We start from the raw sequence: 15152 nt of genomic DNA, 5'->3' as shown, positions 1-15152 counted from the left end.
GCTGAGGCATTTCTGTGGGACACTACTGACCCTTTTTTGAAAGTCTAAAACCCCCTAAGAGCTCTAAGATTTTCTTTGAGCCCTGTGTCCCAGAACTGAGGTCCCCTGCCTGTGTAAATTTTTTATTCCCGATTCAAGCCCCCCCTATTCCTCAGTCCCGGGTGAAAGTGTCCTTTACCTTAAAAACTACGTTCCCCCAATTTCCCTTTTCACCTACTGCCAACCTCATGGAACCTTCGCTAAACGTTTTCCCCCCGGGTTTAAATGCCAATGAAAAAAGAGAAAATACCGAATCTGCATTCCAATTGGTTTTCCCCCTAAAATCGCCTCTCCGAAGTTAAAATATTTTCAATCGGGCCCCCCCGCATTTGCTTTTTAACTCCCGCCTTTTCCCCCAAACTAAATTTATGGAAACACAAAAGACGCATATTTTGGGCCCCGCCGTGGCCAAAAGGTAGGGCACTTGTCTACCATTTCGGCGACCCGGGGGGGGGGGATTCCCCGGCCGGGGGGCCTTTGGGCCCTTCCCCCCCCTTTTCTTTTTACCCCCACTTCCTGTCAAACCCCCTTTACGTCGTTCCTGAAAAAAAGTTTTAAAAAAAAACCCCAAAACAAAAAAACATCTTTGACTTAAAAAAGCTGGAGCAAGTAATAGCAGGGTTGTGAATGGGCTTAAACTTAAAACCCTTTGAGAGAGATGAGAGGAGGCAAAAACTTGGGGGGGCCCTTTTAGGGGGCAAATGATGAGGTTCAAAATTTGGGGTTTTTTTTTTTTTTGTTTTTTTTCAAAAAAAAGGGTTGTTTAACCTTGCCTGTAAATAAATGCGGTCACTTCAAAACAAAACTCAAATATATTACTGAAAAAGTAATTATTAATGTATATAAGTAATGCAATGATTGTGTGTCCTCCTTTTTCCTTTCAGCTGTGGAAAAATTTCTTCCCCTTGGCGGGGGCCTTAGGGAATGTTTTTTATTTTGTAATGTAATGTAATATTATATTTGTAAGTAAGGGAAGTCCTCCCTTTTCTTTTTCAGTTTTGGAAAAATTACTTCCCCCTTGGGGGGCTTTTTGACCCCGGAGTCTCTGCGGGGGGGAGAAAATTCTCCAAACGGGGCCCAAAAGGGCCAAAGATCTTCCCCAAAATGGTTAAACCCCCTGCACCCCCCCAGAAAACCCCCCCAAATAAAGTAGATTCAACCTAAATGACCTTTTTTAAAACCCATGAAAAAGTTGGGGGGTTTCCCCCCCTTAAATTCCACAAATGGGTTTAAACTGTTCCCCCGGAAAAATTGTGTCTCCCCAGGGGAATTTTTAACCCCCCCAACAATTTTTTTTTAAAAAATAACGTTTGGGCCTTTCCCCAAATCCAAAAAAACAGAAATTTTGGGGAAATTCCAAGGCATTAAAATTTAAAAAAAAATTGGGGTTATTTAAAATCTTTTGTTTTTATTCAAGATTTTTTTTTGGGGGGCCATTTAAAAAAGTTGAAAAAATTTTTACTTGGGAAAAATTAAAAACAATCCTCCAAATACTTTTGGCCCCAATTTTCTGTCTTTTATTAATGGCCAATTTTTTAGAAAATTAAAATTTGGGTTTTTTTAAAAGGCAAAAACTGAAAGGCCGAGGGGGTTTTGGAAAAGGGGCCCAAAAATTTCCTAAACCTTTGGGTGTTTTCACTGCTTCGGTGATTGGGCCCAACCACTTTTTAATTTTCCCAATACCTTGGGTTGGATTTCCAACAGTTTGGGTTTTAAAAAAACCAAAAAACATTCTAATTTCCCCAAACAAGAAATTAAAAACCCCATTCCCCCTTTCCAAAATTTTTTTTCAAAACTGGTTGTGAAAAAACTGGTGGGGCGCCAAAACGTGGAAAAGGAAAAATACGGTTTTTTTTTGAAGGAAAAGGGGAAAAATTTTTGGGGAAAAGAAAACCAAAAAAAGCCTTTAAAAGGACCACACTCACAGAAGTCATGGGGCAGGTTGTTCACAGATCTGCCTTCAAGATCTTCCACAACTGAGTTAACAGCATGCACCCCCACTGCACATCACCACTAAGTGTCTCCTCTCTCTATTTGAAGGCTAATTCACAGCCCAGCCAACACGGGTCCCTCGACAACTCATAATGCAAACTAGACAGTGTTTCACATGTCCATCGACAATTCATAATGCAAACTAGACAGTGTTTCTGTCGAGGATGTGCCAGAACTTGTTGCATTAAACATAAAAATGAAGTAAAAAAAAAAAAGAAAATGGGTTTTTTTTTTGCTGGTGTTAGAAATGCGAATACTCTACATACTTGATATGCAAATTAAAAGTTTGAATTGGCAAATAGACTAGTTGTTTTTTGCTGATGCATATCAATGAATGTCTGCAATTACTGCATATAGCTGCAGCAACAGTGGCTTGAAAATTCACACTCACATCCACAAGTACACATAATCTTGCACCTAATATATCTTTGCTTATACAGTGGGGGCAATGAGATGATGCAACCATTTTTTTGGAGATAACTGTAAAAATATTGGTGGTGTTGCTTCTATTTATGGTCAAATCCAAGCATGAATGTACAAATACGTACGGAATTTGGAAGATCTGCAATAATTATACAATAATCCAAATCTATGTGGAAAAAAATGTTTTTAAAAAAAAACACTAACATAGCACGGAGCTGGAGTCTAGGAGGGAAACAATTAATCCACATAGGGATAATCAATTGATTACTCAATTGAGTCAAGCCATCACATGCGCCTTGTGTATCTCTTCCAATCAGATTACAATGAAAGGTTCAAAGCACACGGAACAAGAAATAACCTTGGCATGATTTTCCCCAATATCCTATTTCTGCCCCCTCGTCGGTCTTCACCAACTCACTCTCCAGCCTCCCCTCTGTCTCAGCATAGTTATTCACTTTGAATTCCTTTGAATACTTTAGATCAGAAACACCTCAGTCTTGACTTGTTAGAGATATATTGGTAAGAGTGTTTAGTAACACTCGAGTCTATTTAGCAGTTTTTGATTTCTCATCATAAGGAAAGGAAAGTCACCATGTGAGGAGGATGAGAAAAAGAAACCAAAACCAAGAGACTGTTGAACTAGAGTGAGCGTTGGACCGTCTGCACTTTTGGCGAGAACTGAAAGAGGCTACACACACTCGCAGGCATGAATCATAATGTTGGACTGAAGTCGATCCAAGAGCCGCCAGCATAGAAGTGGAGGAAGGACATTCTGCCTACTGCTGTTCCAGTCATTTTCCCCAGTGAAATACTAAGTTTCTACCTGTGGACAAAGCAAATAGTTATCACATGATCAACCGCTGGCTGGGACACATTTTTATCTATGTTTATATTGGAGATTAAGCTCTTCTCTTCACCTCCAAATATTAGTACAGAGCTCAGCCTGTGTGATCCTGTCTGTCATCGCCTCCTCCGCAGCCCTGTGATATGTTTGCCAAGTCAACAGAAAATGGCCGCCTCAAAACCGCCTCAAAACCTGTCAACTTCTTTACAGAGGGAAGATACACCACTCTTGTCCATCCAATGCTGAACTTTATTAAACAAACAATGTTTCGGCCTGTGTGGCCAGGCTTTCTCATCCAGAAATAATGTACAGCACCCACAGACCCTCTCGGGGGGTTATCATGAACCTGTCTCAATATCTGCCTCCATCCACCTCGAGATGCGGTCGTTGCCACCTGACTCTATTTTTAGTTCCTTTGAAACACAATCTTGTCATTAAAACTCAGGAGGCGAGTGTGAGGTGAGGTTGGGGAGCAGGTGGGCTGGAGGCCATTTCACTTCATAAACAACACTCCCCCCTCACACACACTGCCCACTCACCCCCCATCCCTCACCTTTTTATATTTGTTTCTCACTAACTGCCGTAGTCATATCGCCTCGCTGCTGCATCAGTGCATTTCTCTCAGGCTTCTTCCATCCTGCCTTCTCGTCTCTCGTCTTACTCAATCTCTCTCGCTCTCACTCTTGCTCTTTCTCTCTCTCTCTCTGACACACACACACACCACACACACACCACCTCCACACCCCCAAGAACTTTCTTATCTTCCCTGACAGACAGTCAGATATAGTGTGTGTAGGTGAGCAGCCTGTCATTTGGGCGGCCCTATGCTCCAGAGATAATGCAAGCAGACTCAGATCTGATTGACTGCATCACATTTGCATTTAGTAAGAATGCGTGTGGGGGGGAGCAGGTGCCACAACTGACTCCAGGACAGTCGATTTTCCACCACCACCAGCCCCTCCTTCTCCTCTCAGACTTAACTGACTCTAGAGAAGAGAGAGTGTCCTCAAACAACACTGTGGTGTGGTACACTTGCCAGGTTTTGTCACCCCGTCCAGTGAACAAACAGCCGTGGGCAATCTGATGTGTGTGGCGGACTTTGGTGTCCCAGTGTGGGTTGTGGTTGTGTGGAAAGGATAGGGGAGGGTGATGGCTTTCTCTTATCCCTGTGCCCTTTTTCTCCTTCTAAATCTGCTCCCACCCCCCATGTGAGGGTAACTGATGTGTGCTGCCTCCCTCTAAATCTGCCCCATGTGAGGGTAACTGATTTGTACTGCCTCTCTCTAAATCTGCCCCCACTCCCCATGTGAGGGTAACTGATGTGTGCTGCCTCTCTCTAAATCTGCCCCTTATTGCCCCATGTGAGGGTAACTGATGTGTGCTGCCTCTCTCTAAATCTGCCCCTTATTGCCCCATGTGAGGGTAACTGATGTGTGCTGCCTCTCTCTAAATCTGCCCCCCACTCCTCATGTGAGGGTAACTGATGTGTCGGGAGAGCGGCTGGCTGCCTAACCAGCTGCAGTCAGAATCACAACCCATTTAGTTTCCTTTGGTCCCCGCCACCCCACCCGTCCCCGGCCCCCTGTCTCATCCGTCCCTGGCCCCCTGTTTCATCCGTCCCCGCCACCCGCCCCGTCCCCGGCCCCCTGTTTCATCCGTCTGTAAAGCTGTGTGTTGTGTGTCTCCCTGGCCCCCTGTTTCACTCCTCCCTGCCCCCTGTTTCACTCCTCTCATGGCCCGCTGTTTCATCTGTCTGCATAAGTCTGTGTGAAGCGGATGCCCCATCTAGTCTGCTGTCGTGTTGGGATGTGTAGACTAGATGGGCATTCCGCTTCACTGCACACTGTTGGGCTGACTCAAGCTTTCCCTCAGGTTGCATTGCATTGCACTGCGCTGGGTAGACCTCACCATACACACACACACACACACACACACACACACACACACACACACACACACACACACACACACACACACACACACACACACACCACACACACACACACACACACACACACACACACACACACACACACACACACACACACACACATACACAGAGTGCATCGCGTTGCGCTGGGTAGAGCTGCCACACACACACACACACACACACACAGACAGACACAATGTGTGTACTGCGTAGCGCTGGGTAGAGCTGCCACTCCTCTGTGCCTTGGGTGCCAGTGGCAGCACACTGCAAATGAAGTGAAAACACAAAGAGAAGAAGTACAGTATAGTAGAGTAGAGTACAATAGAGTAGAGTACAGTATAGTAGAGTAGAGTACAATAGAGTCGAGTACAGTAGAGAAGAGTATAGTAGAGAAGAGAAGAGAAGAGTAGAGTAGTGTAGAGTAGAGAAGAGTAGAATAGAATAGAGTAGAATAGACTTTTATTAGTCCAAAGGGAAATTAAGGTGTCTGACATCTTACATAAATACAGGAATAGAAAATATACACCAAGACCTAATAGACATATAATAAATGAAAGCGTCAGCTAAATGCAATGGAATAATAATAATGTAATAATGTAATGTAATACAGCACACACAGGTGTGTGGGACGCCTAATTTCACATGTTCAGCATCGCTAACAGGCTTAGGCTAACAGGCTTAGCTCACGCTAACTTACTCACTGGCTTGCTGACACATGCACACAGTTACTTAGCACATCAACACACACAGCCAGTCATTAGTTTGAGTGTACATTGACCCCGTCCACTTCACCTTTGAGCAGGTATCTGCTCTCTGTTAAGGCCCCCTCTAATATTCCGATGCATGTCATCATAAATTACCGCTCTTTTCAGCAGCATTATTGGCAGAGCTGATCGATGTGGCGCTCGGCTCGAACTGGCGGGGGCGCCTGCAGGCAGCGGGAAAGGAAATGTCAGCGGGCGCTGAGCTGATGGCTGATTGGCTGCGGTGGGATATTAACGCGAGGCATTAGAGGGAGGGGTGGGCAGCTCAATTCCCCAAACGGCGTCGAGTCCACTTCCTGAGTCCGCTCACGCCTCCCTCCCTCCATCCCCAATCCTCCTCTCGCATGCTCACTCCTGAGTCCTGTCCAGCCATCCCTTTACTCTGATGCTGCCCGCCAGCCCCCCCGGTCTGTCCTCACCTCCGCCTGCCTCCCTGTAGTCACAGCAGCTTGCCCTGTCAGCATTCTCCACACTGAGCTCTCATCAGGCAGGTCCTCACTTGGGCCACAGTCATTTGTGTCCCGGCAACCTTGACATTGAGCTTTACTGTCCTCTCTTCTCTTCTCTTCTCCTCTCCTCTACTCTACTCTACTCTACTCTACTCTACTCTACTCTACTCTACTCTACTCTACTCTACTCTACTCTACTCTCCTCTACTCTACTCTACTCTACTCTACTCTCCTCACGGATTGCAGAGTGGCCTAATGAGAAGTGGCCATCATCATCATCATATTTCTTCTTCTTTGACTGTGACTTGTGTTCCTCTTTTTATTTATTTCTCTATTTTTCTTCAGACTTACTCTGAACAACAGCATAATAAATAACCTTTCCCAAAGGTTTGACCCGCCTCCCTTGGTTTGCTACTGGTTGAGGCCAGAAAAGGCTGTGGCGAAGCTTAAACCATGTCATTGCCTTGCACACACCTCTAGCCAGAGCCGTTGGAGCTTCTCAAAGCTGATTGGTTCCCAGCAAAGTTTATGTTATAAAGTATGTTTAACGTTTTCTCCGGAGCTCAGATACAATATTTATACTGCTGTGTGTGCGTGTGTGCGTGCGTGCGTGCCAGGCCTCCCTCTATCCAGACTCATAACCAGGCCTCCCTCAAACCTGATCAACCTCCTGATTGACAGTTAGCCCTCTCCAACTCTCCTCCTCTCCACCTCTCCGCCTCTCTCCCTCTCCTCATCTCCCCCTCTCCTCCTCCTCTCCCTCTCTCCCTCTCCACCTCTGCCTCTTCTTTTTGCTCTCCTCTTTTTCTCTCCCTCCCTCTCTTCGTCCTCCTTAAAGGTTCTCTTTTCTTCCCTCATCATAAGGCCACTGCCTCGTATTCCCATAATGGCTATTGTGACATTTCACAGGTTAAGTAACAAGAGCTGCTTGTATTACCAAGTGGGTTGTTTTGCTGCAAAATGCCCATGTAAACATTTTGTTTCTGGAAGCTATTACATAAAAATGATTTAACAGTAATCCTCATTTCAGAAAGCATCAAAATGCTGCTGTGTATTCCGTCTTTCTGTGCATCCAACATACACACTCCTACTAAATTGCTGATCCAGCTGTTTAGTAATCTATTGTATATGCTTAATAATATCTGGTTGTTAAGAAGATGATTGGTTTAAATATGTAGCTGGAGGTTTACTTCCTGGTTCCAGCATTAGACACCTTGTCTGCTGTTCAAAGGCAAAGTGCAGTAACTACATATTTAGTCGAACTTGAGTTGAGACTGAAAATGGTCTTCATGACACCTCCTACATCTTGTGACAAAGTCTTATGGTCTAAATGTGTTCCTTTTTTGGAGATATTGCTATGTCAAATTTGCAGTAAGTACAATATCAAACCTAATGCCAATACTTTATTACATTACATTACATCACATTGCACTTAGCTGACGCATTCATTTATTCACTTACAGTGACTTACAGTTATTATTTGTCAGGGTACTGGTTACCAAAGAAAGTGGATGTAACCAAGAAGCGTCATTTTGTTTCCTTTCCGGTATCCACTTTATGTCGGGTGAACGCCCCTTTAGGAGACCTTCGGTTAGGAGACCTTCGGAGTCCTGAGGTTGAGAATCAATGAAGTCCCCTTAGCGCTGTAGATGGCGGTAGCGCACATCTTGTGCACACACCTCAAAAAAAGAAGAAGGAGAGGACAACGCCCCCTTAGGAGACCCAACTTGAGCACACACTTTGCATTGAGTGGGCGTGGTTTGCGATATCTTTGTTTGATTCAGTATTTTTGCTGGTTACAGTCCCTGGAGCAATGTGGGGTTATGTGCCTTGATCAAGGGCACTTCAGCCATAGATGGAGATGTAGGGAGAGGTCAGGGGGATTCGAACCTGCAACCCCTAGATTGAAAGACCAACGCTCTAACTACCAGGCCATGGCTGCCCCCGTGCCCAATACTTTGAAGGCCTTTTTCTCTGTTTCAATGTTGGCATAGTTACTGCACTTTGCCTTAGTAGAGCAGTTGTGTTTCTTGTATCTGATGTGGCATTTCTTCATCCTGCTTGTTTTCTCCTCTTGTAAACATCCCTTAGGTACCAAGACATGAGGAGGCAGATCGGATTCGAGATCAGAGATATGTGGTATAACTTAGGTAAGTGTAAAACATGCTTTCCAGATCAGAGATATGTGGTATAACTTAGGTAAGTGTCAACCATGCTGCTTTGCTTTCCTCTCACACAGTCTTCTCTGCCATCTGTGATGTTTGTGCTCCTAAGTACCTTTCTCCTTTCCTCATTATCTTGTTTTCTTATAACACTCTTCCTTCCAACTCTCTTCCTTTTTTTAACCTACGATCACAGATGGTTGATGAAAATTACTGCCTTGTCGCCAAAAAAAGCCCTCACTCTCACACACACTCACACACACACACACACTCTCACACACACTCAGAAGACAGTTTGTGTTTCTTTTTCTCTCCAGTCAGCTGTGATCTCCAGTTTCTTTTTTGTCTTTGTGAGAATTCAAATTAACTTGCTAAATATAGTGGAGCTGCTGGGTGTTAATTGGTGTGATGGGGGGAGGAGAACAGAGCAGTGGTGCCTTCTCTAAACTGAGGGAGAGCCGAGGGGACCGCCTGGGTTGGAGCCTGTCACATGCATACATGACACGGGGCGGGGAGAGAGAAAACAAGGGGCGGAGGAAAACAATACAAGTGTGTTTGTTGGGTCCCCCTCCTCTCCTCTCCTCTCCTCTCCTCTCCTCTCCTCTCCTCTCCTCTCCTCTCCTCTCCTCTCCTCTCCTCTCCTCACCTCCCTCGATGAGGCTTGTCTACGTAATGTGAAATCTCCATCTAAATTGGGTTAGGTAGAGCACGGCTCACTCCAGGGTGTTGCAGCTACCTCTTCACCTGGGTGGTTAATTTAAGGCAGTGTTGTTCGACATATTTTTTTTAGTTAAGATGCTTTTCCAATTAAAAAGCACAGCACCCGGAAATCGTGTATATGACACACAGTCATGCTCATCAATGACTCAATGAATAGAACAAAAATAGTCTTTCAGTCTTTCTCGAAAAATGCTCTTACACCAAAGAGTTGAAATTATTCCCCACAACACACTGCTATGATTTTTTAAAAACGTTTTAATTCTGTGAAGTCCATTGAACTGCCTTGCCTTGAAACTTGTCTTGCCATGATAATCTCATTCTACACTAGTACTAACTAACACAGTGGTTGAAATACACAATCCCACAACTGTATATAAACCATGGCAGTGTGGTTGAAATACACAATCCAGAAGCTGTATTCTCCTTACCACATAGTGTTTGTGGTACTTGCCTACTACAGTTAAGGGCAACATGACTAAAGAATGATGCCAGTAATTGTTCGTTGTTATCTTTGAAATATTACAATGTTTGAAAAACACAATCCCCCAAGGTTAGGCGCCTTAACACAAAACAAGTGGTACTTGCCTATTATATCTAAGAGTGATGGCCATTGTTGGTCCTAGTTGGCGTTGAAATGTTTTCTTTATTTTGAACAAAGGGCGTTTTTGAGATGTGTAGTCTCTCTCTATTGACCTTTGTGTATGAGTGCACTGTCTCACATGAACTCTGGTCAACTGGCGCCGTACACCAGCCTCCAGAGCTTGTGAGGCAAAGCACTCAAAGCACTTAAAGCACTTTGAGTCAACTTCATAGTTGTGATATTGTGCTATATAAATAGATTTTGTATTGGACTGTATTGTATCTGTTTGAAAAGCATGTTTGAAAAACAAAATCCCTCAAGGTTAGTTGCCTTACCACAAAACAAGTTGCCTGTTATATCTTAGAGTGATGGTCATTATTGTTCCTAGTTGAAATGTTTTCTTTATTTTGTACAAAGGGTGCCTTTGAGATGTGTAGCCCTCAATTCATCTTTTTGTGTGTTTGTACTGCCTCCAGAGCTTGTGTGCGTGTGCGCGTGCGAGTGTGTGAAAGTACTTAAAGTCAACTTCATAGTTTTACTATATTAATGCATGTTGTACTGTACTGTGTTGTATTTGTAGGTCCCCACAAGATCATATATTGTGCTATATAAATAGGCTACATGTTGTATTGTACTGTGTTGTATTTGTAGGTCCCCACAAGATCACATAATGTACTACATATGAATGCATGTTGTATTGTACTTTGTTGTATCTGTAGGTCCCCACAAGATCAAGTTCATACCAGAGATGGTTGGTCCGATCCTGGAGATGACGCTGGTGCCGGAGATCGAGCTGCGCAAGGCCACCATCCCCATCTTCTTCGACATGATGCAGTGCGAATTCCACTTCACACGCAGCTTCCAGATGGTACGAACATTCTTTAAGCATACTGATATCACACCTTATTAATGTGGAACATTTGACAACCAGAATTGTATACAGCACTTGTGGTATGATGATTTGAAACCACATAGTCAACTCTAATGTGGAATACATTTTCAATAATTAATGTTAATTGGAAATGTCAATATTTTAATGCAAATGTTCTATTCAAGAGGAATGCCACCCTTTTTGCCATTAAGTGTACAGGTTAATTTTGTATTTTTGTAACAATAATTATTCCAGAGGAATACATATGTTTGTTGGTGCACTGTCTGAACAGAAGTCTGACTAAACTAAGAATAAGGTTTAGAAACCGAAGACGCTAGAAATTGCATTTAGAAAGCCATGAGAGAGAAAATACGCCTGACAAGAAGAATGCCTGTAGTTTACGTGAGCAGGCAGGAGAATGGGTCTAGTCTGCACAGGCAGGCAGCGTTTTCACTCTGACTCTCTCTCCACCGCGCTCTCCCTAAACAGACAGCGTTGTAGAAAGGGGACCGTAAGCACAGGCTTTCATGGGAAGTTGACCTTGTATGTCTTAAGTTCTGACAAAGCTGTTTTGCTGCCACTCTGGCCCCATGGTCGCTCCCTCTGGCTGTAATGCAGGGGCAGGAGCAGGAATGATGTGGGGGGCTGACAGGGGGGGACAAACGGGTATGTTGTCCTGGGCCCTGGAGGAGAGGGGGCCAAGAATTGGGTTCTCATTACATTGTGTGTATTGCATGGGGGGCCCTTTCAGATGACTTTGTCCCAGGCCTGGCCAATGCTGTCAGTGGCCCTGGTGGGGGCCGTGGGGATATTAAAGGGGGGGGACCGGGGGTGTTGTGGTTTGTGCTGCTGCTGCTTCTGCTGAGCTCAGCACTCGTCTCTCTCTGTGTAAAGTGATGCAGCATGCAGCCGCCATGTTCAATCAGGTGCCTGGCCTGTGGCTCTCCCTCTCCCTCAGACCCCATCACTCTCCCTCTCCCTCTCCCTTAGTCCCCATCACTCTCTCCCTCTCTCTCTCTCTCTCTCTCTCTCTCTCTCTCTCTCTCTCTCTCTCTCCCTGGCTCTCCCTCTCTCTCTCTCTATCTCTGACTCTCCCTCCCTCCCTCTCTCTCTGTCTCTGTCTCTCTCTCTCTCTCTCTCTCTCTCTCTCTCTCTCTCTCTCCCCTTTTTTCTCCTGCTCTCCGCTCTCCACCATCCACTCTGAATCTCAATCTTTCAATCTTTCAATCTCTCATTCTCTCAATGCTCTCCCTCTCTCTCTCTCTCTCCCTCTCCATCTCTCTCTGTCTCTCTCTCTCTCTCTCTCTCTCTCTCTCTCTCTCTCTCTCTCCCTCAGAGCCCATCACACACTCTCTCCCTCTCCCTCAGACCCCATCACTCTCTCTCTCTCTCTCTCTCTCTCTCTCTCTCTCCCTCAGACCCCATCACTCTCTCCATCCCTCTCTCTCCCTCAGACCCCATCACTCTCTCCATCCCTCTCTCTCCCTTAGACCCCATCTGTCCCTCTCTCTCTCTCTCTTAGCCCCCATCTCTCTCTCTCTCTCTCTCTCTCTCTCCCTCTCCCTTAGACCCCATCTCTCTCTCTCTCTCTCTCTCTCTCTCTCTCTCTCTCTCTCTCTCTCTCTCTCTCTCTCTCTCTCTTAGACCCCATCTCTCTCTCTCTCTCTCTCCTCTCCTCTCCTCTCTCTCTCTCTCTCTCTCTCTCTCTCTCTCCCTCTCTCTCTCTCTCCTAGCCCCCATCACTCTCTCTCGCTCTCTCTCCCTCAGACCCCATCACTCTAGCACCCATCTCTCTCTCTCCACCATCCACTCCCAATCTCTCATTCTCTCATTCCCTCAATGCTCTCTCTCTCTCTCTCGCTCTCTGTCTCTCCTTTGTTCCACCTTCCATCCTCTCTTACTTTCCTTCTGCCCCCATCGATTTCTCTCTTTCTCTCTCTAGCACAGGCACATGCATCCCCCCCCCCCACACACACACGCTTTTTCCTCTCTATTTCTCTTTCTCAAGTCTAGCTATCTCTCCCTGTTTCTCTCCATCTGTATTATTGTCCCTCTGTCTCTCCTGTTCTCTCCCCAACCCCAGTGGTACAGTTGTCCACTCTTTTAAAGTAGTGTCGAGAGGCGAGGCCTGGGCTAATACTGTACAACCGTCTGTCAGAGAGTGAAGGCAACCCTCTTATTTCCCACAATGATATGTGATCAATTTCACTTTGGCTCGACCAATGGCAGGTACATGTATCACTGTCTGGGGAGGTGTGGTCGCCCTGGCCTCCATAACTGCTGCAAAGAATACAGAAACTATAAGCTGAATTGTTAGTGGTGTACTGGCTCACACTATAGAGAAAAAGAGAAAGAAAGATAGAGGAATATATATATATATATATATATATATATATATATATATATATATATATATATATATATATATATATATATATAGTATATATATATATATATATATAGAGAGAGAGAGAGAGAAGAGAGAGAGCGAGAGAGCGAGAGAGAGATAGATAGAAAGAGAGAGAGAGAGAGAGAGAGAGAGAGAGAGAGAGAGAGAGAGAGAGAGAGATGTTTTGTAGCGTGCCCCTCTCTTCTCTCCTCTCCTCTTCACTCATGGCCAATTCCCTCCGGATGGGAAAGAAGGTTGAGAGTGCTGATGAACAGATTAATACAAACTGAAAAGCACTGGGGTTGAAAACGTGTGATTAAGAGTGGAGAGAGAGAGAGAGAGAGAGAGAGAGATGCCTGTTCAGATCGTTTTACTAGAGCGAATGAGAAGATTGAACAGAGACAGAGACAGATAGAGATATATTATTATTAAATTATTATATTAGTTATGCCTTTATGTCTCTGTCTAATTACAGTTTGATATGTATATTATTAATATTATATTATTATATTATTTATGCCTTTATGTCTGTGTCTAATTCCAGTTTGAGAACGAGATCATCACCAAGTTGGACCACGAGGTGGAAGGAGGACGAGGAGACGAGCAGTACAAAGTCCTCTTCCAGAAAATGTATGGGAAACTTATTAATGTGATTTTTTTATGTGAATGTGTTTCTTTGCACACCTCAGATGACAGGTGCGCCGAACATGGCCCATGGGTCACTCAGCAGACAACTTGAAAAAACTGACCGTTTTGCTGTCTTCTTTAATACACAACGTTTCGGTCCTACCTATATATACAGTCCCAGGAAAAAGTTTGTACACCCTTTGAAATGTCTTACCTTTCTGTCAAAATTGGTCATAAAACATGGTCTGATCTTCCTGGAAATCACAAGAAGGAACAACCAGAGTCTGCTTTAACTAATTCAACCCAAACATTTACAAGTTTTCATATTTTCATTGGCCATAAGATGTAAACATTCACAGGACAGCAAGGCATAAGTAAGTACACCCTTGCATTCAATAGGTTTTAACCCTAAGTTAGTCGCAATAACCTCAACCAGATGTTTCCTGTAGTTGCAGATCAGATTAACAAAACAATCTGTTTGTATCTTGTCTCCCTCTTCTTTAGAAAACTGCCTCTCGTCAGCAAGGTTTGTGGGATGTCTGGAGTGCATAGCTTCTTGACTTCATGCCATATAATCTTAATTGTTTTTGTCAGGGCTTTGACTGGGCTATTCCAGAATGTGTATTTCACTATTATGAAGCCATTCTAAAGTCGATTTGCTTCTAAAGTATGGGTTGTTGTCACATTTCAGCACCTATCCTCTTGTGTGCTTCAACTGTGTGACAGACTACCTCACTTTTTTTCTGTAAAATATCACAATAAACTTCTGAGTTCATTGTTCCACTGAAAATAGCAAACTGAAAAGGGCCCGAGGCAGCAAGGTAGCCGCATATAATGATGCTCCCGCCACCATACTCGAAGGTGGAGATGATGTTTTGGTGAAGGTGTGGTTCTCCAGTTCTCCTCCAAACATGACATTGTGTGTCCGAACATGACATTGTGCTTTTTCGCAAACCTCAAAGGTGCAGCAATATTTTTTTGGACAGAAACCCCATTAATTTTAGATTGGCAGAATGAATCCCATTTTTAGCTATTCTTGGTTACATCTCCTCTTCTGAGTATGGTGGTGGGAGCATCATTATATGCGGCTACCTTGCTGCCTCAGGCCCTTGACAGTTTGCTATTATCAGTGGAACAATGAACTCAAGTTTATTGTGATATTTTACAGAAAAAAACGTGAGGAAGTCTGTCACACAGTTGAAGCACACAAGAGTATGGGTCCTGAAATGTTACAACAACCCATACTTTAGAAGCAAATCGACTTTAGAATGGCTTCATAATAATGAAATACACATTCTGGAATAGTCCAGTCAAAGCCCTGACAAAAAACAATTGAGATTATATAGCCTAAAGTCAAGAAAG

The 15152-nt window shown here is 44.2% G+C and overlaps 2 protein-coding genes across 2 annotated transcripts in view; both read left to right on the top strand.

Annotated features, from left to right (window-relative positions):
* Nucleotides 1-15152, top strand: part of LOC134467115 (dedicator of cytokinesis protein 1-like) — a 551248-nt gene that overhangs the window by 310407 nt on the left and 225689 nt on the right. The window lies entirely within an intron of this gene.
* LOC134466936 (dedicator of cytokinesis protein 1-like) overlaps nt 8544-15152 on the top strand; it is a 61359-nt gene continuing 54750 nt past the window's right edge. The window contains exons 1-3 of the mRNA XM_063220862.1: nt 8544-8640; nt 10623-10771; nt 13708-13793. Of these exons, the coding sequence (XP_063076932.1) occupies nt 8625-8640; nt 10623-10771; nt 13708-13793 (251 nt within the window). The 5' untranslated portion in view covers nt 8544-8624. The remainder of the gene's footprint in view (nt 8641-10622; nt 10772-13707; nt 13794-15152) is intronic.

This window comes from Engraulis encrasicolus, chromosome 17 (genome assembly GCF_034702125.1).
Source record: "Engraulis encrasicolus isolate BLACKSEA-1 chromosome 17, IST_EnEncr_1.0, whole genome shotgun sequence".
In the NCBI taxonomy this organism is placed as follows: Eukaryota; Metazoa; Chordata; class Actinopteri; order Clupeiformes; family Engraulidae; genus Engraulis; species Engraulis encrasicolus.
Note: the sequence above shows the minus strand (reverse complement) of the source record. Positions and strands in the feature narration are given on the sequence as shown.